Here is a 22778-nt window from a genome sequence, read left to right as displayed (position 1 = left end):
TGTATTTAGAACATATCGACAAGGCCACAGATGATTTATTTGGAACATGTCGACAAGGCCACAGATGTTGTATTTGGAACATGTCGACAAGGCCACATATGTAGTATTAAGAACATATCGACAAGGCCACAGATGTTTTATTTGGAACATGTCGACAAGGCCACTGATGTTGTATATAGAACATGTCGACAAGCCCACAGATGTTGTATTTAGAACATGTCGACAAGGCCTCTGATGTTGTATTTGGAACATATCGACAAGGCCAAAGATGTTGTATTTAGAACATGTCGACAAGGCCACATATGTTGTATTTAGAACATGTCGACAAGGCCACTGATGTTGTATATAGAACATGTCGACAAGCGCCCAGATGTTGTTTTTAGAACATGTCGACAAGGCCTCTGATGTTGTATATAGAACATGTCGACAAGCGCCCAGATGTTGTTTTTAGAACATGTCGACAAGGCCTCTGATGTTGTATATAGAACATGTCGACAAGCCCACAGATGTTGTATTTAGAACATGTCGACAAGGCCTCTGATGTTGTATATAGAACATGTCGACAAGCCCACAGATGTTGTATTTAGAACATGTCGACAAGGCCACTGATGTTGTATTTGGAACATGTCGACAAGGCCACTGGTGTTGTATTTAGAACATGTCGACAAGGCCACTGATGTTGTATTTGGAACATGTCGACAAGGCCACAGAGGTTGTATTTGGAACATGTCGACAAGGCCACCGATGTTGTATATAGAACATGTCGACAAGCCCACAGATGTTGTATTTGGAACATGTCGACAAGGCCACAGACTACCGAAGGTTTCTATTCTATTCTATCCTTGAGATAAGGCCTCTCTGGACTACCGAAGGTTTCTACTCTATTCTATCCTTGAGGTAAGGCCACAGACTACCGAAGGTTTCTACTCTATTCTATCCTTGAGATAAGGCCTCTCTGATCATTTGTATCACTGGTTTTCAGGAAATTCTTTGTTCGTATACTTTCTTTAATAATATGTTTATTGATGTAAAGTTGTCTTACATAATCGATGAATTTGATGATTGGTGTTTTTTTCTGCAATATTTTTTACTTCGTTATCCGTTTTCAATATGCTTTTTGGTATTTTGTCCTATTGGCTGTTAATTTGAACAATGTGGAGATTCTGCATCCCTTTATCATGTTATATTCAGAATACGTATGTAGATACGTATGTATTGTACATCCCTCCCCCCCCCCCCCCCCCCCCCCCCCCCCCCCCCCCCCCCNTCACCTGTTCACATATGTCTTAGTTTGCTTGTGTTTGATAACACGAGCAATGACATGACGGTGAATTTGATAGTGATCAGTGTAACATCTGTCCACACCTGTAAAATCCGTTCCTTATTCTCAGAAAGTGGTGTAAGAGACAGCGGTTTATGGGTTCATGTTTGTGAACAAGTTTGTGGCTTTGTAGGCATGTCCTGTTCTGTATGGAACCAAGCTAGCACACCTGAAGCCTGTACACACCTGTAATTATGTTTTACTGTACACACCTGTAATTGTGTTTACATCACACACCTGTAATTGTGTTTACAATACACACCTGTAATTGTGTTTACATCACACACCTGTAATTGTGTTTACAATACACACCTGTAATTGTGTTTACATCACACACCTGTAATTGTGTTTACAATACACACCTGTAATTGTGTTTACATCACACACCTGTAATTGTGTTTACATCACACACCTGTAATTGTGTTAACATCACACACCTGTAATTTTGTTTACAATACACACCTGTAATTAGGTGTGTTGTATGTGTAATTAACATACATCTTTTACCTTTGTTAAAACATATTCCTCTCACCAGACTGTAGACACTACCCTCTTGTATGGCCGGACTTCCCTCTAGTATGGCCGGACTACTTAATTAAGAATTGTTCGAGGAGAAATGCTGTAAGTTTTGATCAGTTTAAACAATATTTTTTTCAGAAATACGGTAGTTATATTTATACAAATATAAATCAAGAAAATCCAAAGGATTTGGTAATAAGCTTGGAGCTTATGTAAACCTATTTCCTAACAATGAAATTACAAAGGAATATGTGTTGATAACATATCTCATACCTTATCTTATAGAAGATATCTCATGAAAGGTAATCATATATTACAAAAGATAAAAAAAATATAGCAAATAATTTTCTTTATAAAATATATTACTTGTTATATAAGTTATATATCTTAAAAACATTTTTATGTGAAATCTTATAAAGTAAATAAGATAAATCTTATCTATTTTTTACAATATTATGAAACACATGATCGACATTGAATTCTTTTCCTCAATAACGACTATACAAACATTCCTGTGTAACATATATTGGACCTTTACATGGACGAAACCGCAAATGAAAGAAAAGGGGTGAGGGGATAAAAAGATATCTGAAGGATAACAAATTATCCCTACCAGCGTTGTTAGGCAGATGAGGGTTACGTGACTTCCGGCGTTTTACACTGTCACCGAGCCTCTTATCCCTGTGAATCATTGAATCGGCGATACTTGTAAGAGGATTACAACTTCTGTAAATGTCACTGTTGCATTGCTTTGTTTATTTCTGTGATACATCAAGGTTTTAACATCCGGGTTCTTACTCGTTAATCTGTAAGATAAGTAAACAGATGACGTTTAGTGTTAGACATTTGCTTTTTGTACGGCCCGAACGTAATCTTCATTGTTTTCCATTTCTTACATCATTTCCGGTCTATTGCCTTTGTCGTTTTTGAAGGCCTGATGGGAATCATATATTTTTATTACAGGAATCATCCGTAATTTCTTTATGTCATTTCAGCTATCTTATGATGTGTCTGTTTTCTAAAAGAAAATCGCCGACATTTGAAATTGTTATAATGAATAGCATCAACCTATAGTTTGAAACTTTAGTTTGAAACCAATATTCAACGCCTTCGTTTGTTTTCAAGTCTATCCCGAAGAGAAAACTTCGGGTCGCGACATTTACCGTTATGAGCTTGTATCATACTGGATGACAAATTGAGGTGATACTCCGCCAGTTAACCAACTTACCTTTCCCTTACATCATTACACCATTCTACAACTTTAAAACTTAATAAACCATGATGAATACGTCTTTGAAGAATATATAGTTAAAACAAAGACTTCTAATATAGTAAAATCATTTTTTTCTAATCCATGCGTCATATTAAAGCCGACTATTGATATTACAGATCTATGTATGCGTCTTCCTACTAACAGACAGCGTACATCTTGCTACAGTTTGTCCTGGAATGACATTAATGTCGTGTGTATCGAATCGAAAGGACTTGACGTATTCATGGTCACAAATTAAATCAAATATTCATTAAAATACATGGACTTGTTGGATGATTAATTTTGTTTTAAAGAATATATGATTAATTTTGTAATCATGAATAGTGTAGCTCATCTTTGCTTACCAAGCGTTACCGATCTATATACATGTGCCTCTTTGCACATAGAAGCAGGGATCATAACTCCTTGTAACAGTGTAAACGGTAATGGGAGTTGATATGCCTTTTATGATAATGTACATTTAGATACATATAATTTACATGGTACCTGAAAGGGGTGGGAGCGTACATTAGTTCTAGATCTGTAAAAAGCTAGGGATACATTACTAAGGCGTTCACACCTGATAATATGTTTATACCGGAGCGGAGTCATGCGTGGGTTTCTATCTAGACACGGGTGATCAAACGAGCGGTATTTCGGTTGAGGGTAAGATTAGGATATAGGTGGGGATTATTTCTGTGTACGGTAATGTCGTTGGAAAACTATGTATTGTGTAAGATTATTAGCCAATCGCTTAATCTGACGAAATCCAGGTAAACACTTTATTTGCTTTGCTGAACACTAAAGAGTGGTATATGGTCATATTATACCTTCTGACACTTTTTACCTGACGGAAAAACCGGGATGTCAGATAAATGGAGCACGCAGTCACCCGTTTATAACAATTACATGTGACCTCATTAAAGACGTGATTTCGAAATTATTTTTGGAACAACAACAAAAACAAAATGTTAAAGAAAAAGCATTCATTTATATTTTTGGACATGGATAAAGATGTTTCTAAGGTAAGTTACACTAGTGGAGGTGTATGTGTGTATACTTGTGATGTATGTATAAATCTAGATCTGACAGATGTAAACTTGTCTATAGGATTAACACGTGATCCTTGTATTTACATACCGACGATATAGTCCCATGACAGGTAAAACCCATCTCAAGTCAGCAATACGACACTTCAAACTTGTCATTTATTAAATTTAAGTCTGAAGGTGAAATGAAAGTCACAAGAAGTCTCTTTTTATAAACGCTAAAACGGTCTACGTGATAACAGATATACTGTATGTGTGTGTTGTGATACAGGGTCCCGGGGGTTGGAGGCGAGGTTGAGAACATAGCATGTTAGATGTACGTACTATACCCTGTTAACAATTATAGATCGTTCTGGTGTTGTTGTGTGTAGTCCCGAAAGCGGTGTAAAAATACTATAATCGAATCTGTATTTTTAAACCACAGTTGGTAGATTGAACTGTTGAGGAAGAAAACAATCTGGAAAAGTGTCTGTCCCAGGAGTAAACATCAGTTAAACATACTCTGTCCCAGGAGTAAACATCAGTTAAACATACTCTGTCCCAGGAGTAAACATCAGTTAAACATACTCTGTCCCAGGAGTAAACATCAGTTAAACATACTCTGTCCCAGGAGTAAACATCAGTTAAACATACTCTGTCCCAGGAGTAAACATCAGTTAAACATACTCTGTCCCAGGATTAAACATCAGTTAAACATGCCAAAAGAAACGCTGAATTACTGCTGTATATATGCATAAGTTGTCACATAAAGCTGAAATCTTGGTACCAAGACTAAATCAGAATTGCTTGCCATTATTTAGACTAGAAAATAAAACATTTCCAAATACACTGATGTCGGCCAACTTTCAAAATTATTTTCCCTTGCACAAAAAGGTAGGACCTATGGATGAAGCAAGTATTGATAATAGTTACTCGTTGTCTTTTGTAATATAATTGGAAAATTCTAACTGAAAATCATGTTATGCACACAGAGGAAATTCATTTTAAGACTCTTAAGTTGGTGTTTCTTCCAAAGGGAGTTCCATCAACTTCCCGTCAGTCACGTGGACGATCGTAGGAAGCGACAGCAGACGACATTAGACCTTCATAACAGCAGTTAGTTTGAAAACTAAATAACCAGTGTAAATTACCAATTTACTGAGATTTCGAAGTTTTGTGTAATACAGACAATGCTATGATAATTATTTCACGATACTATTACATAAAGGTTGAAGGTTGGTGGTGACAAGTGAAACCAGTGTTTCCATGTGGACATCAGCCAGGCTGCGTTTCCAAAATCCTGTTGAAATCCTACAGAGCTGTAGATGTACCGTGACATATAGCGAACTCCACTGCTAGCTGCTTTATACATACATATACGTCCATAAAGGAAGCATTATAACATCCACCAGTTTTGGCAACACTTCCATACTGTCCATCACTCAGTATCTCAGTATCATATTGTACAAGAGAGGTGTGAGTTAAGGCTCTACTGTGTTAATGCATTCCTAGTTACATTGTAGTTTGGGCAGGTCTGTTTCTGCTGATGATTTAGAGGCCTATCCAGGCTTATATCAGCAGCCAATAAGTTGTTGTGCTGATACAAATATTGATAAATAAGTTTATTGAAACATTGCATACCCAAGCAATATGATTGCTGTGTAGGAATGGTTTTCAATCTAAGTTATAGACGATTTTTAATATGATTAAAACATCTTAATATTTGTTTTTACCTTAATGATAGTTTAGGGTTTTTATGATTCTTGGAATAGAGGTACATTTGACAGTGAGGTATTATTCTCCTTTAAATGGTGTAACAGAATTATAATTGCTAAAATATGTGTGGTGCTGTAGCCAGGAGAGTGCTTGTCCATCATTCATGACCCTTTAATGACCTTTAATGACCTTTAATGTGAAGGTCACAATCATATTCTTCAGTGTGTTTTGAAACAGATTAAAGGGGAGGTAGTTTGCAATACATTTTATGAAAATCAATACATGATAAAAATGCCTTTTGTAAAATATGAAAGTTGTGCTAAAGAGTTGCTGCCTACAGATACAGTTCTAGTGTAGTTGGGTATACTAGTGATGATGAATGGCAGTAAAACAGCTGTATGGGATGTATTATTCAACCTTACCTTGGTGAAGAAGATCTATGTATTAACTCCCATATCCCACAGGAAATCTATGTGGTGGTGTAGGGTGTTTGATGTGTACATAACAGTCACACATATATACATTATATATGGCCTTGAACAAGCCAATTATTTTGGGCAAAAAAACATATCCATATTTATGTTGTCTGGAGTTAATTAAGATTGAGACAAAAAAAATCCTACAACAATGCACTTAAAATTCATGTGTAATAAAACAGATAATTTCTGTTATTCCAGCAGGTTTTTTTTTCAATTATTATAAAGATAACATTGTATTTCTTCTCTTAATAATTTGATAGTTTTCTTACCTTGTCAAACCTATGACATAGCTGAATATATACAATGTACCACAGAAAAAAACAAATCTTGTGACTCCCAAAAACTTATTTCTGAAATTTTCCCTGTATTTATGGGTAAACATGATTTTATCAGCTGAAATGAACACTGGAAAAACGTGAACAGTTATTGGAGGTGGACCAGTGTAGTCTGCACAGGTTTGATTATAAAAATACTCTTTACACCTGATTCTTTTTCATTGAGCAATTTTCTTCAAATTTATGTTTGTGTATTCCATGTCAAACACACTTTTTGATATTTACAGAAAAGCTAGGAGAGACACATAAGCTATGTTTACATTTAAAATAGTAAATGGGAGAATTGAGGAAGATGTGAGAAAGCCTAAACTACAAGGTTATGACTAATGTGAGAAATTATCTCGCATATTTAAATTATTACATGTAAGGTTTATCATATAACATCTAAATTGACATTTAAATTGTTCCCTCTGTGGGTTTGTATAAAGGATAGGTGATGTATTTGTCAGGATACATACGTTTTATACCGTCATCGTGGTGGATGTTACATAATCTATTATAAACTTTATGTCAACGTCACAATAAATTCTGTATCTCCTAGGAAACATCTATACCTAGGAAATATCTATACCTAGGAAATATCTATGTTAGCGTACAGATGTACAGTAGATACAGTTTATACCACATAAGTAAGTGAACCTGTCGATGTCTTTATCAACTGAAGTGTAGTTCTAAATGATAAAGAAATGTATCTTCTAGGCAATTACATAATGTTCAAATTGTTACAAAATACACATTATTGTTCAAATTTATTCAATTTTTCAAGATTTTCTGTGATGTGATGATTTTTGTAACTATATTTGTCAACAACGAAGATTTCAACTGGTGTAATGTGCTATACTTGTCAACAAATAAGATGTAAATGACATCCACAATCACTGTGGTGTATGTCTGGGTCAGTTTATTGTACCCAGTCCTAGTCACTGTTGTGTATGTCTGGGTCAGTTTATTGTACCCTGTACTAGTCACTGTGGTGTATGTCTGGCTCAGTTTATTCTACCCAGTACTCGTAACTGTGGTGTATGTCTGGGTCAGTTTATTGTTCCCAGTACTAGTCACTGTGGGGTATGTCTGGGTCAGGTTATTGTACCCAGTACTAGTCACTGGTGTATGTCTGGGGTAGTTTATTGTACCCAGTACTAGTCACTGAGGTGTATGTCTGGGTCAGTTTATTGTAACCAGTACTTGTCACTGTGGTGTATGTCTGGGTCAGTTTACTGTACCCAGTACTAGTCACTGTGGTGTGTGTCTGGGTCAGTTTATTGTACCCAGTCCTAGTCACTGTTGTGTATGTCTGGGTCAGTTTATTGTACCCAGTCCTAGTCACTGTTGTGTATGTCTGGGTCAGTTTATTGTACCCTGTACTAGTCACTGTGGTGTATGTCTGGGACAGTTTATTGTACCCAGTACTAGTCACTGTCAACAAATAAGATGTAAATGACATCCACAATCACTGTGGTGCATGTCTGGGTCAGTTTATTGTACCCAGAACTAGTCACTGTGGTGTATGTCTGGGGTAGTTTATTGTACCCAGTACTAGTCACTGTGGTATGTGTCTGGGGCAGTTTATTGTAACCAGTACTAGTCCCTGTGGTGTATGTCTGGGGCCGTTTATTGTACCCAGTCCTAGTCTCTGTGGTGTATGTCTGAGTCAGTTTATTGTAACCAGTAGTCACTGTGGTGTATGTCTGGGGCAGGTTATTGTACCCAGTACTAGTCACTGGTGTATGTCTGGGGCAGCTTATTGTACCCAGTACTAGTCACTGTGGTATGTGTCTGGGGCAGTTTATTGTAACCAGTACTAGTCCCTGTGGTGTATGTCTGGGTCAGTTTATTGTTCCCAGTACTAGTCACTGTGGGGTATGTCTGGGTCAGGTTATTGTACCCAGTACTAGTCACTGGTGTATGTCTGGGGCAGTTTATTGTAACCAGTACTAGTCCCTGTGGTGTATGTCTGTGTCAGTTTATTGTACCCAGTACTAGTCCCTGTGGTGTATGTCTGTGTCAGTTTATTGTACCCAGTACTAGTCCCTGTGGTGTATGTCTGTGTCAGTTTATTGTACCCAGTACTAGTCACGGTTGTGTATGTCTGGGTCGGTTTATTGTACCCAGTACTAGTCACGGCGGTGTATGTCTGGGTCAGTTTATTGTAACCAGTACTTGTCACTGTGGTGTATGTCTGGGTCAGTTTATTGTTCCCAGTACTAGTCACTGTGGTGTATGTCCTGGTCAGTTTATTGTACCCAGTACTAGTCCCTGTGGTGTATGTCTGTGTCAGTTTATTGTACCCAGTACTAGTCCCTGTGGTGTATGTCTGTGTCAGTTTATTGTACCCAGTACTAGTCACTGTGGTGTATGTCTGAGTCAGTTTATTGTACCCAGTACTTGTCACTGGTGTATGTCTGGGTAGTTTATTGTACCCAGTACTAGTCACTGTGGTGTATGACTGGGTCAGTTTATTGTACCAAGTACTAGTCACGGTGGTGTATGTTTGGGTAGTTTATTGTACCCAGTACTAGCCACTGTGGTGTATGTCTGAGTCAGTTTATTGTAACCAGTAGTAGTCACTGTGGTGTATGTCTGGGTTAGTTTATTGTACCCAGTACTAGTCTCTGTGGTGTATGTCTGAGTCAGTTTATTGTACCCAGTACTTGTCTCTGGTGTATGTCTGGGTAGTTTATTGAACCCAGTACTAGTCACTGTGGTGTATGACTGGGTCAGTTTATTGTACCAAGTACTAGTCACTGTGGTGTATGACTGGGTCAGTTTATTGTACCCAGAACTAGTCACTGTGGTGTATGTCTTGGTCAGTTTATTGTACCCAGTACTACTCACTGTGGTATATGTCTGGCTCAGTTTATTGTACCCAGTACTACTCCCTGGTGTATGTCTGGGTCAGTTTATGGTACCCCGTACTAGTCACTGTGGTGTATGTCTGATTCAGTTTATTGTACCCAGTACTTGTCACTGGGGTATGTCTGGGTAGTTTATTGTAACCAGTACTAGTCCCTGGTGTATGTCTGGGTCAGTTTATCGTACCCAGTACTAGTCACTGTGGTTTATGTCTGGGTCAGTTTATTGTAACAAGTACTAGTCACTGGTGTATGTCTGGGGCAGTTTATTGTTACCAGTACTAGTCACTGTGGTGTATGACTGGGTCAGTTTATTGTACCCAGAACTAGTCACTGTGGTGTATGTCTTAGTCAGTTTATTGTACCCAGTACTTGTCACTGGGGTATGTCTGGGGAGTTTATTGTACCCAGTACTAGTCACTTGTGTATGTCTGGGTCAGTTTATTTTTCCCAGTACTAGTCACTGTGGTGTATGTCTGCGGCCGTTTATTATACCCAGTACTAGTCACTGTGGTATATGTCTGGGTCAGTTTATTGTAACAAGTACTAGTCACTGGTGTATGTCTGGGGCAGTTTATTGTTACCAGTACTAGTCACTGTGGTGTATGACTGGGTCAGTTTATTGTACCCAGAACTAGTCACTGTGGTGTATGTCTGCGGCCGTTTATTGTCCCCAGTACTAGTCACGGTGGGGTATGTCTGGGGCAGTTTATTGTTACCAGTACTAGTCACTGTGGTGTATGACTGGGTCAGTTTATTGTACCCAGAACTAGTCACTGTGGTGTATGTCTGATTCAGTTTATTGTACCCAGTACTTGTCTCTGGTGTATGTCTGGGTAGTTTATTGTAACCAGTACTAGTCCCTGGTGTATGTCTGGGTCAGTTTAGTGTACCCAGTACTAGTCACTGTGATGTATGTCTGGGTCAGTTTATTGTCTCCCGTATTAGTCCCTGCGGTGTATGTCTGGGTCAGTTTATTGTACCCAGTACTAGTCACTGTGGTGTATGTCTGCGGCCGTTTATTGTACCCAGTACTAGTCACGGTGGGGTATGTCTTGGTCATTTTATTGTACCAAGTACTAGTCACTGTGGTGTATGTCTGGTACAGTTTATTGTACCCAGTACTAGTCTCTGGTGTATGTCTGGGTCAGTTTATTGTTACCAGTACTAGTCACTGGGGTGTATGTCTGGGGCAGTTTATTGTTACCAGTACTAGTCACTGTGGTGTATGCTGGGGCAGTTTATTGTACCCAGTACTAGGCACTGTGGTGTATGTCTGGGTCAGTTTATTGTTACCAGTACTAGTCACTGGGGTGTATGTCTGGGGCAGTTTATTGTTACCAGTACTAGTCACTGTGGTGTATGTATGGGTCAGTTTATTGTACCCAGTACTAGCCACTGTGGTGTATGTCTGGGGCAGTTTATTGTAACCAGTGACTAGTACTGGTTACAATAAACTGCCCCAGACATACACCCCAGTGACTAGTACTGGTAACAATAAACTGTCCCAGACATACACCACAGTGACTAGATACACCACAGTGACTAGTACTGGGGACAATAAACGGCCGCAGACATACACAACAGTGACTAGTACTGGGTACAATAAGCTACCCCAGACATACACCATAGTGACTAGTACTGGGTACAATAAACGGACCCAGACATACCCCACCGTGACTAGTACTGGGGACAATAAACTGACCCAGACATACACCACTGACTAGTACTGGGTACAATAAACTACCCCAGACATACACCATAGTGACTAGTACTGGGTACAATAAACGGCCCCAGACATACACCATAGTGACTAGTACTGGGTACAATAAACGGCCCCAGACATACACCATAGTGACTAGTACTGGGTACAATAAACTGAGCCAGACATACACCACAGTGACTAGTACAGGGTACAATAAACTGACCCAGACATACATCACAGTGACTAGTACTGGGTACAATAACCTACTCAGACATTCACCACCGTGACTAGTACTGGTGTATGTCTGGGGTAGTTTATTGTCCCCAGTACTAGTCACGGTGGGGTATGTCTTGGTCATTTTATTGTACCAAGTACTAGTCACTGTGGTGTATGTCCGGGTCAGTTTATTGTACCCAGTACTAGTCACTGGTGTATGTCTGGGGTAGTTTATTGTACCCAGTACTAGTCACGGTGGTGAATGTCTGGGTAGTTTATTGTACCCAGTACTAGTCACTGTGGTGTATGTCTGGGTCAGTTTATTGTACCCAGTACTAGTCACTGTGGTGTATGTCTGGGTCAGTTTATTGTTACCAGTACTAGTCCAGCTCAGTCCTACTATTGAGTACAAAATAGTGCAGAAAGTTTGGGATCAATACCATCCAATGTTTATACACATATAACCCAATCAAGTCTATATTGATTGATCATTCAGCTATTCACTTTTAGTCTAAGAAATAGACATTTCCTATAAATATAATTAAAACATGATTTATGAATGTAAATTGGAATCATAAAGCATTTATTTGTAACCATATACTTTAATTATACTGTATAAGATGTAATTATTATCTACTTCATATGCAGGAAATTGAGTCATATGCCACTATGAATTGTATGAACATTTATGTTTTTTGCTAGACAGAGGCAATTCAGTAGGGGCCAATTCCAATTTCTACGTCAGTCTTGAAATCGTAATTCAAGCACCTCTAGGAATTAGGAGGAAGAGTAAAATTATTTGAATTCTATTTCCAGAGAATGTTGCATAAATCTGTCTACAATAAATGTTAAAATGAATTAATGTATTTTTTTAATAATGAACCCTCCATAGCAAATTGTATAAAGGTATATTTTGAAGAAAACTCTCATAATTTTAGATTACATTTAAAAACTTATTAATTTGCTGACTTTATATATAGCTTAGCTGAATCAGAGTGGGATTATTTGTCTATGAGTATCTAATTGATTCCAAGAGAGTGAAAGGTTGGGTCTATACTTTAATTTCCCTCGCTATCGTACATCTATTATAAATTTCCCTCGCTATCGTACATCTATTATAAATGTTTCCGTCTAGTTAGACTCGAGTATTGGTAGCAGTATGTGTTTATGGCTAATAGGCTGCCAGAGTAATACAGACGTCAACAGACAGATACATGCATGGTTATAATGGCTTCCAATCCGAGTATGTCTATATAACCTGTTTTATATTAGGCTCTTCCTAACACAAAACACATGCTTGAGGAATCATCTGAAACATAGATATACTTTATGTAGACATTGCTTCTGATATCGTAAAGTTTTGATGCAATGAACTGTAATGGTAAATATGCCCCATATCCTCTGGAAATATTCCAGTGTTTGGAAATTTTTAATTAGAAATAATTCCTCGTTGTGTTTCAGTTTGATATTTAAATCAGATTTGCCAGACCTATGATGCATATTTTTGTTCGCTGTTTTTGTGTGAGTTCCGCCTGTGGTAACCTTACCAGATTTTAATGAGCACCACCCCAGGGAGGAAGTACATTCCTCACATATAAAAAATACATCCATAGTTTTACAAGGAAGATGAATTGATGGAGGCTAATTTAAACAGCTTACAGAGTTCCTTTATTGGGTACCAATATTACAGGTGTATTACAATGGGTGAAGCTGTTTCCAGCATCAATGTAGTGCTAGCCATGTGTAACACCTCACCTCACCCATTCTCATACTAAACAGTTGCTGCGGATGACACTCTGATCTTTTTCTCCACGCTCTGTTTATATTTACTTGTCTATGTATATCATAAGTAATAAGATAGCTAGTACTGTATAAACTATAGCGCTTTTAACGTTTTGCACAGAGAAGAGACTGCTCGGAAATTCCTTGGCATTTGTACCCATTGTGAGTAGGGTCTGTATAGCCCCTGTGATCTGGAGTGCCTGTAACCCCAGCTGTAGCCAATAGTCTGTTCTAAGGTAGGCTGATGAGGAGGAGGAGGAGGAGTAATTATACCTCGTGACTAGGGGCTGTCTCAGTATATCTATAATACTACAGCCAAAATGTCGGCCTCATGTCGGCCTCATGTCGGCCTCCTCCAAGGATCCATCAAAAAGACGATTTATTCCGAATATCCGGATCTGTATGACATCATAAGGGATTTACCTTGTTTCGGTGACCAATGAAAAACCAGACTATCCGGGATGAAATTCGGCTCAAGCACCACAGCTGGGTATAAGTAACTTTGTGTATTTGTGTTGGAATATACGTTGTACCTAGAGACTGGCGTATTGTGACTAAACCTGTGTTTGTATGGGTAACTTTGGGACTTAGTTGGTGACTGTAGAGCACACTTACTACCTATATAGATAAGTTGGTGACTGTAGAGCACACTTACTACCTATATAGATAAGTTGGTGACTGTAGAGCACACTTACTACCTATATAGATAAGTTGTTGACTGTAGAGCACACTTACTACCTATATAGATAAGTTGTTGACTGTAGAGCACACTTACTACCTATATAGATAAGTTGTTGACTGTAGAGCACACTTACTACCTATATAGATAAGTTGTTGACTGTAGAGCACACTTACTACCTATATAGATAAGTTGTTGACTGTAGAGCACACTTACTACCTATATAGATAAGTTGTTGACTGTAGAGCACACTTACTACCTATATAGATAAGTTGTTGACTGTAGAGCACACTTACTACCTATATAGATAAGTTGTTGACTGTAGAGCACACTTACTACCTATATAGATAAGTTGTTGACTGTAGAGCACACTTACTACCTATATAGATAAGTTGTTGACTGTAGAGCACACTTACTACCTATATAGATAAGTTGTTGACTGTAGAGCACACTTACTACCTATATAGATAAGTTGTTGACTGTAGAGCACACTTACTACCTATATAGATAAGTTGTTGACTGTAGAGCACACTTACTACCTATATAGATAAGTTGTTGACTGTAGAGCACACTTACTACCTATATAGATAAGTTGTTGACTGTAGAGCACACTTACTACCTATATAGATAAGTTGTTGACTGTAGAGCACACTTACTACCTATATAGATAAGTTGTTGACTGTAGAGCACACTTACTACCTATATAGATAAGTTGTTGACTGTAGAGCACACTTACTACCTATATAGATAAGTTGTTGACTGTAGAGCACACTTACTACCTATATAGATAAGTTGTTGACTGTAGAGCACACTTACTACCTATATAGATAAGTTGTTGACTGTAGAGCACACTTACTACCTATATAGATAAGTTGTTGACTGTAGAGCACACTTACTACCTATATAGATAAGTTGTTGACTGTAGAGCACACTTACTACCTATATAGATAAGTTGTTGACTGTAGAGCACACTTACTACCTATATAGATAAGTTGTTGACTGTAGAGCACACTTACTACCTATATAGATAAGTTGTTGACTGTAGAGCACACTTACTACCTATATAGATAAGTTGTTGACTGTAGAGCACACTTACTACCTATATAGATAAGTTGTTGACTGTAGAGCACACTTACTACCTATATAGATAAGTTGTTGACTGTAGAGCACACTTACTACCTATATAGATAAGTTGTTGACTGTAGAGCACACTTACTACCTATATAGATAAGTTGTTGACTGTAGAGCACACTTACTACCTATATAGATAAGTTGTTGACTGTATAGAGCACACTTACTTACTATATAGATAAGTTGTTGACTGTATAGAGCACACTTACTACCTATATAGATAAGCTTTTAACTGTGCTCTACCTATATCTATTTCAGACTTATACAGATTATTAGTTGATCTGAAGTCGTTAGTGCAGCGTCTGTTACAGGTTCTATATTTATCCTCAATATCACTTACAGGATATGATTTTTTACCTGTTTTTCAGCGTATTTAAACAATAACTGGTTGTCTGGATGTAATTATTGTTGATATAATTACAAGTGGCCTCAGGCAAATCTACCATAAAACCCGCTATTTTTTATATTTACATATTTTTCTTTTTTAAGACATTTTATTTGTAATAAAACCATTTGCCCTGCCTCAAAATACATTTCAGGCGGCCATTTTGTTTGTTTACATATTCCTACACCTGAAACAGGCAGTTGTAATTATAGTCGAGCAGTTGTAATTATAGCCTATATAATTACACTTGCCCTCTAACACTGTTGTAATGGGATGGCGTGGGGGTAAATGTAAATATACATATATAGTTGTGTAAGAAGTCATGTAATATGACTTCATGAAATGATAAAGAAATGCTGTCATAGATGTTCACATTGTATTATGACGTTACACTGGAGACAACAGATAAACTGGAATTTAAGACTTGATTTAAGAATGACCAGCTGGACAAGCATGTTTCACAATACCGACTTGAACTCTTGATTAACTGCCAAAACAGATCTTAATCAAATGTTTCCATTTTATATCAGATTAATGAAACTTATCACAAAAGTAAAGTTTTGGTAAAGCTCACCAGAGGCTTGCTCAATTGAAAAATTCTTCAGATTTGTTTCACAAATCTCCACGAAATGGAACTACATGTAGCATCCTATATATCAGTGATGTTAATATACTACGAAATGGAAGTACATGTAGCATCCTATATATCAGTGATGTTAATATACTACGAAATGGAAGTACATGTAACATCCTATATATCAGTGATGTTAATATACTACGAAATGGAAGTACATGTAACATCCTATATATCAGTGATGTTAATATACTACGAAATGGAAGTACATGTAACATCCTATATATCAGTGATGTTAATATACTACGAAATGGAAGTACATGTAACATCCTATATATCAGTGATGTTAATATACTACGAAATGGAAGTACATGTAACATCCTATATATCAGTGATGTTAATATACTACGAAATGGAAGTACATGTAACATCCTATATATCAGTGATGTTAATATACTACGAAATGGAAGTACATGTAACATCCTATATATCAGTGATGTTAATATACTACGAAATGGAAGTACATGTAACATCCTATATATCAGTGATGTTAATATACTACGAAATGGAAGTACATGTAACATCCTATATATCAGTGATGTTAATATACTACGAAATGGAAGTACATGTAACATCCTATATATCAGTGATGTTAATATACTACGAAATGGAAGTACATGTAGCATCCTATATATCAGTGATGTTAATATACTACGAAATGGACCTACATGTAACATCCTATATATCAGTGATGTTAATATACTTTGTTGGATATGAGTACAACACTTTGATTCTGAGTACACAACATTGGATTTGAGTATTACACTGATTTGATACATTGGATTGAGCACAACACCAAGTTTTATTACTTTAGATTTGAGTATTACCTTAGTACATAGATGTTATACATTAGATTGAGCGCAACACCAAGTTTTATTACTTTAGATTTGAGTAATACACAGATTTAATACATTGGATTGAGCGCAACATCAAGTTTTATTACTTTAGTTTTGAGTATTACCTTGGTACACAGATCTAACACATTGGATTGGGCACAACACCAAGTTTTATTCCTTTTGAGTATTACAGTTTGATTATTTATACAGCAGTTGTAATTTTCACAATTAACTTTCAAAATAGTGCTAGAGACAGATGTTACATTCTCTGGGAATAGAACTCAAATAACAAATAACAAGTAATCTGAATTTGCAAAATAAATGAATAGAGTATATTTGTATATCTTGTTAAAACGTTTTTGAGTAATGATTTGCTACATATGAGTTGGCTTTACAATTGATGATGACCATGTTGTGTGATGAAATGTATGTGACGTCCAGTATAGTTTAATGTTTGCATGTTGCTTTATTCAGCTTGTGTGAAATTTCTTGCAATTTTCTAAAACTTACTTAATATTTTTTCTTAATTTCTAGAAATGGTATCAAAAACCTGTTTTTTAATTCAGGTTACACATGGGAATATGATAAAAAATCGTAAAAAAAGAAGTTGGGGCTCCACGGTAGAATGGACAGAAAAAATTGTTCTTGTCTAATTATTTTATATAAAGTTTTCTACTTATTTGCAATTGTATATGGAATATAACTATTTTGTGACAAAACACCTACAGGGAACTTGATTTCAATGTTTGTGGTTTCATTGTTATATATATTCTAAACGCATTGTACTGGTGATGGGAGTTCACAGGCTGAACATCAATTAACACTTAACTTTAGCACCACTTAACAAAAATAAAAGGTACTTCAAGTTTAACTTCTTTGATACTTCAAATATAATGAATTCTAAATTGTTGATTTGTGAATCACTTCCCTTTCCATCATAAACATATATTTAGCTTGGTTTACAAGGAGGGGCAATAACAAATTCTATAGCTGTGGCGATTTCTTAATAAGAACAAATCCATGATTTTTAGGCAAGAGAAACCTTTAAAAGCCGGAACATCAGTTTCACATGAATTGAGTGATTTTCAGAACATTTAATTTTAATACAAAATGTGAATAGAGCTTCCTAGAAGGATTCTAAACTGCCCCTTTCCACAAGGGTATAGGTTGACAGCTTCCTAAAAGGATTCCATACTGGTCCTTTCCACAAGGGTATAGGTTGACAGCTTCCTAGAAGGATTCTAAACTGCCCCTTTCCACAAGGGTATAGGTTGACAGCTTCCTAAAAGGATTCCATACTGGTCCTTTCCACAAGGGTATAGGTTGACAGCTTCCTAAAAGGATTCCATACTGGCCCTTTCCACAAGGGTATAGGTTGACAGCTTCCTAAAAGGATTCCATACTGGCCCTTTCCACAAGGGTATAGGTTGACAGCTTCCTAAAAGGATTCCATACTGGCCCTTTCCACAAGGGTATAGGTTGACAGCTTCCTAAAAGGATTCCATACTGGCCCTTTCCACAAGGGTATAGGTTGACAGCTTCCTAAAAGGATTCCATACTGGCCCTTTCCACAAGGGTATAGGTTGACAGCTTCCTAAAAGGATTCCATACTGGCCCTTTCCACAAGGGTATAGGTTGACAGCTTCCTAAAAGGATTCCATACTGGCCCTTTCCACAAGGGTATAGGTTGACAGCTTCCTAAAAGGATTCCATACTGGCCCTTTCCACAAGGGTATAGGTTGACAGCTTCCTAAAAGGATTCCATACTGGCCCTTTCCACAAGGGTATAGGTTGACAGCTTCCTAAAAGGATTCCATACTGGCCCTTTCCACAAGGGTATAGGTTGACAGCTTCCTAAAAGGATTCCATACTGGCCCTTTCCACAAGGGTATAGGTTGACAGCTTTTGGTAAGCTTTCACATGTACAATGTTTTGTAATTTCTGGTTCAAATATGTGACAAATAATGACAACATATTGACTGTGTGTTTTGTTTTTCAAATTTTAGCCACTTCGAGGCCGGCGTCAGCATTCCATGGATAATCATCATGTGGACGAGGGTTACCTGAGACACCATATCGACCATCGAAACCGTACCAGGAGACAGGATGCTGATGCGGACGTCTGCTTCCACTGCCTTAGAAATGCTCTACACTGCTACAACATTGTCATACTTGTAAGTGTAAACCCATCGTGTCCTACTTGTAAGTGTAAACCCATCGTGTCCTACTTGTAAGTGTAAACCCATCGTGTCATACTCGTAAGTGTAAACCCATCGTGTCATACTTGTAAGTGTAAACCCATTGTGACTCGCGAACAGTTGTTTAAAACATGATCAGCTGCAGGAAAAATTGAACGGAGAAAGTTCAATTTAACTATTTTAAAAATATTGAAATTCCAAACAAAAATAACATTTGTAGAGATTCAAACTGTTTATTCCACTTCATTTAACCACCTGGTTGTCCCAGTGTCTTCCCAGAACAAGGAAGTGATGTGTAAAACTGTATTTGATTTCTGTTTCTATCTAAACACACGTCATGAATTAACAGTGAATATGAAACATAGAGGACCCTTTTTCAGGACTTAGTTAGAAAATGGGAAAAATTTCAAACTCATTTTTCCACGGATGACTTAAGTAAAATGTCAGCTAAGAATTGTGATGACTGGTTGGATATGTTTTAGAATTTAGATATATTGGGTTTCACTGGCCCTATCAATATGATCCTTCTTGAAGGCTGACCACGGCTCAAGACTTAACCCCTCCTCCAGACTAAACCCTTTTCAAGACTGACCCCTCCTTAAGGCTGAACCCTCTTCAAGGTTGACCCATCAAGACTGATCTAACCCTTCCTTTGACCGACTCCTCATCAAACTATGTCTTCCCTAAACTCGCCACTCCCCAAGTTAGCCTCTCTATAAACTCGTCATACTTTCACATGTAATATTACTACATGAAGGAACAGGTAAATACTAAGTAAATATAGACACAGCACCAGGTGATAGATAAGGCAGGGTAGAGGTTACTTAGTGCTGTTGATCTAAAACTTTCTGATGAAATTCTGTAAATGCAGTGACTAACAAGGTGGTAACCTTACATTTCCACATCCTGAAATGTCCTTAGCTGTTAATAGGATGTTAAACAAAAATAAAACCAAACCTTACATTTTGTTAAAAGACGGGTTTATGTTTTGTAAGACAGCAATAATAATAAGCCTTTATTATTGGACTTTATTTAAAACAGTATTATTTTTGTTATACTGTTACATGTAGAAATGTATACCTTTCCAACTACTTCAAAATGTCTGTTTTACGCAGGTTGTCGGTTAATCAGGATCTAGTTAAGGCAGGTTGCTCTGTGTATTTTTTTACATCTATTGTCAGTTAAGACTTGAGTCTGATCGTGATACATGACACATATGACAGTTTATGGTCTGGTTAACAATACAGCTGTGGTATTAAATGACTTCAAAAAATTACACACAGTTTTGTAAAGATAAAGAAAAACCCCGTTAAGCAACAAGTGTAGAAAAACAGGTATAAATTTAAGTCATTGTTGACAGTTCAAAACATTCAGGTTTATTTTCAGTGGGATGTTTAAATATGTGGAAAATAGAACATTGCGTACAGATTTTTTTTCCAGACAGATAACTCTGTTATGGGTGTTTAATACTGTGAGTTACGGTCCCCCGAGAATAAGTTACTTAGCTAAACATTCTTGGTATTGCAAAAAGAAATGGACATGTAAAACTATGCGAAGTATTTTGACTGTGAGTGTTTATTGAGGATGAAGAAGTTTCATTTTAAGATTGATGGATACTTTCACTGTACAATCAAAGACCTGAGCTCGTGTATAGATGTTCTTGTTAGATGTAGTCAGGTGTTGAGATCTATATTAAGTAACACATTCTCATTTATTTTATTGTGAGCTTGTGAAGATGACTCTGTTCGAGGTTTTTCCCCTGTGGTTTTGTTTGCCATACAGCTTTGATTATCTCCACATTATAAACATGTAAATGTATTACAGATGAGTTTCATTGTTTTACACTCAATTATCTAAAGAAACGTTTAAAAGCTGTCATAATGATCAAGCCCCAACACCACCAACACATCCTGCCTAGAGCTGAGCTTAAATTCCATAGGTTTTACAACGACACTTAAACTCAAACTTAATCACTTATAGACTTAATAAAGACACTTAAACTCATACTTAATCACTTATAGACTGAACAAAAACACTTAAACTCAAACTCAATCACTTATTGACTCAACAAAAACACTTAAACTCAAACTTAATCACTTATTGACTTAACAAAAAAACTTAATCACTTATAGATTTAACAAAGACACTTAAACTCAAACTTAATCACTTGTAGATTTAACAAAAACACAAACTTAATCACTTGTAGACTTAACAAACAAACTTCAGCTTAATCACTTATAGATTTAACAAAGACACTTAAACTCAAACTTGATCACTTGTAGATTTAACAAAGCCACTTAAACTCAAACTTAATCACTTGTAGACTTAACAAAAAATCTTAAGCTAAATCACTTATAGATTTAACAAAAACACTTAAACTCAAACTTAATCACATATAGACTTAACAAAGACACTTAACCTCAAACTTAATCACTTGTAGAGTTAACAAAGACACTTAAGCTCAAACTTAATCACCTATAGACTTAACAAAGACACTTAAACTCAAACTTGATCACTTGTAGATTTAACAAAGACACTTAAACTCAAACTTAGTCACTTGTAGATTTAACAAAGACACTTAAACTCAAACTTAATCACTTGTAGATTTAACAAAGACACTTAAGCTCAAACTTAATCACCTATAGACTTAACAAAGACACTTAAACTCAAACTTAATCACTTGTAGATTGAACAAAGACACTTAAACCCAAACTTAATCACTTATAGAGTTAACAGAAAATGTTAAGCTTAATCACTTATAGATTTAATAAAAACACTTAAACTCAAACTTGATCACTTGTAGATTTAACAAAGACACCTAAACTCAAACTTAATCAGTTGTAGACTTAACAAAAAATCTTAAGCTAAATCACTTATAGATTTAACAAAGACATTTAAACTCAAACTTAATCAGTTGTAGACTTAACAAAAAATCTTAAGCTTAATCACTCATCGATTTAACAAAAACACTGAAACTCAAACTTAATCACTTGTAGAGTTAACAAAGACACTTAAGCTCAAACTTAATCACTTATAGACTGAACAAAAACACTTAAACTCAAACTTGATCACTTGTAGATTTAACATAGACACTTAAACTCAAACTTAATCAGTTGTAGACTTAACAAAAAATCTTAAGCTAAATCACTTATAGATTTAGCAAAGACACTTAAACTCAACCTTAATCCCTTGTAGATTTAACAAAAACACTTAAACTCAAACTTGATCACTTGTAGATTTAACATAGACACTTAAACTCAAACATAATCACTTATAGACTTAACAAAGACACTTAAGCTCAAACTTAATCACCTATAGACTTAACAAAGACACTTAACCTCAAACTTAATCACTTGGAGATTTAACAAAGACACTTAACCTCAAACTTAATCACTTGTAGAGTTAACAAAGACACTTAAACCCAAACTTAATCACTTATAGATTGAACAAAGACACTTAAACCCAAACTTAATCACTTATAGAGTTAACAGAAAATGTTAAGCTTAATCACTTATAGATTTAACAAAAACACTAAAACTCAAACTTAATCACTTATAGACTGAACAAAAACACTTAAACTCAAACTTGATCACTTGTAGATTTAACATAGACACTTAAACTCAAACTTAGTCACTTGTAGATTTAACATAGACACTTAAACTCAAACATAATCACTTATAGACTTAACAAAGACACTTAAACCCAAACTT

General features: G+C 36.4%; 1 protein-coding gene across 11 annotated transcripts in view; it reads left to right on the top strand.

Annotated features, from left to right (window-relative positions):
* Positions 1-22778, top strand: part of LOC110464092 (tetraspanin-18-like) — a 140140-nt gene that overhangs the window by 83341 nt on the left and 34021 nt on the right. For 9 of the 11 annotated variants that reach the window (XM_021519139.1, XM_021519131.1, XM_021519132.1 and 6 more), the window contains one exon: positions 18877-19044. In XM_021519139.1, the coding sequence (XP_021374814.1) occupies positions 18877-19044 (168 nt within the window). Of the gene's footprint in view, positions 1-3770; positions 4118-13515; positions 13696-18876; positions 19045-22778 lie in introns of those variants that run through there. The other 2 variants (XM_021519140.1, XM_021519141.1) reach the window with 2 other exon arrangements.

Source organism: Mizuhopecten yessoensis, unplaced genomic scaffold (assembly GCF_002113885.1).
Source record: "Mizuhopecten yessoensis strain PY_sf001 unplaced genomic scaffold, ASM211388v2 scaffold10959, whole genome shotgun sequence".
Classification (NCBI taxonomy): domain Eukaryota; kingdom Metazoa; phylum Mollusca; class Bivalvia; order Pectinida; family Pectinidae; genus Mizuhopecten; species Mizuhopecten yessoensis.
This window is presented reverse-complemented; position numbering and strand designations above follow the sequence as displayed.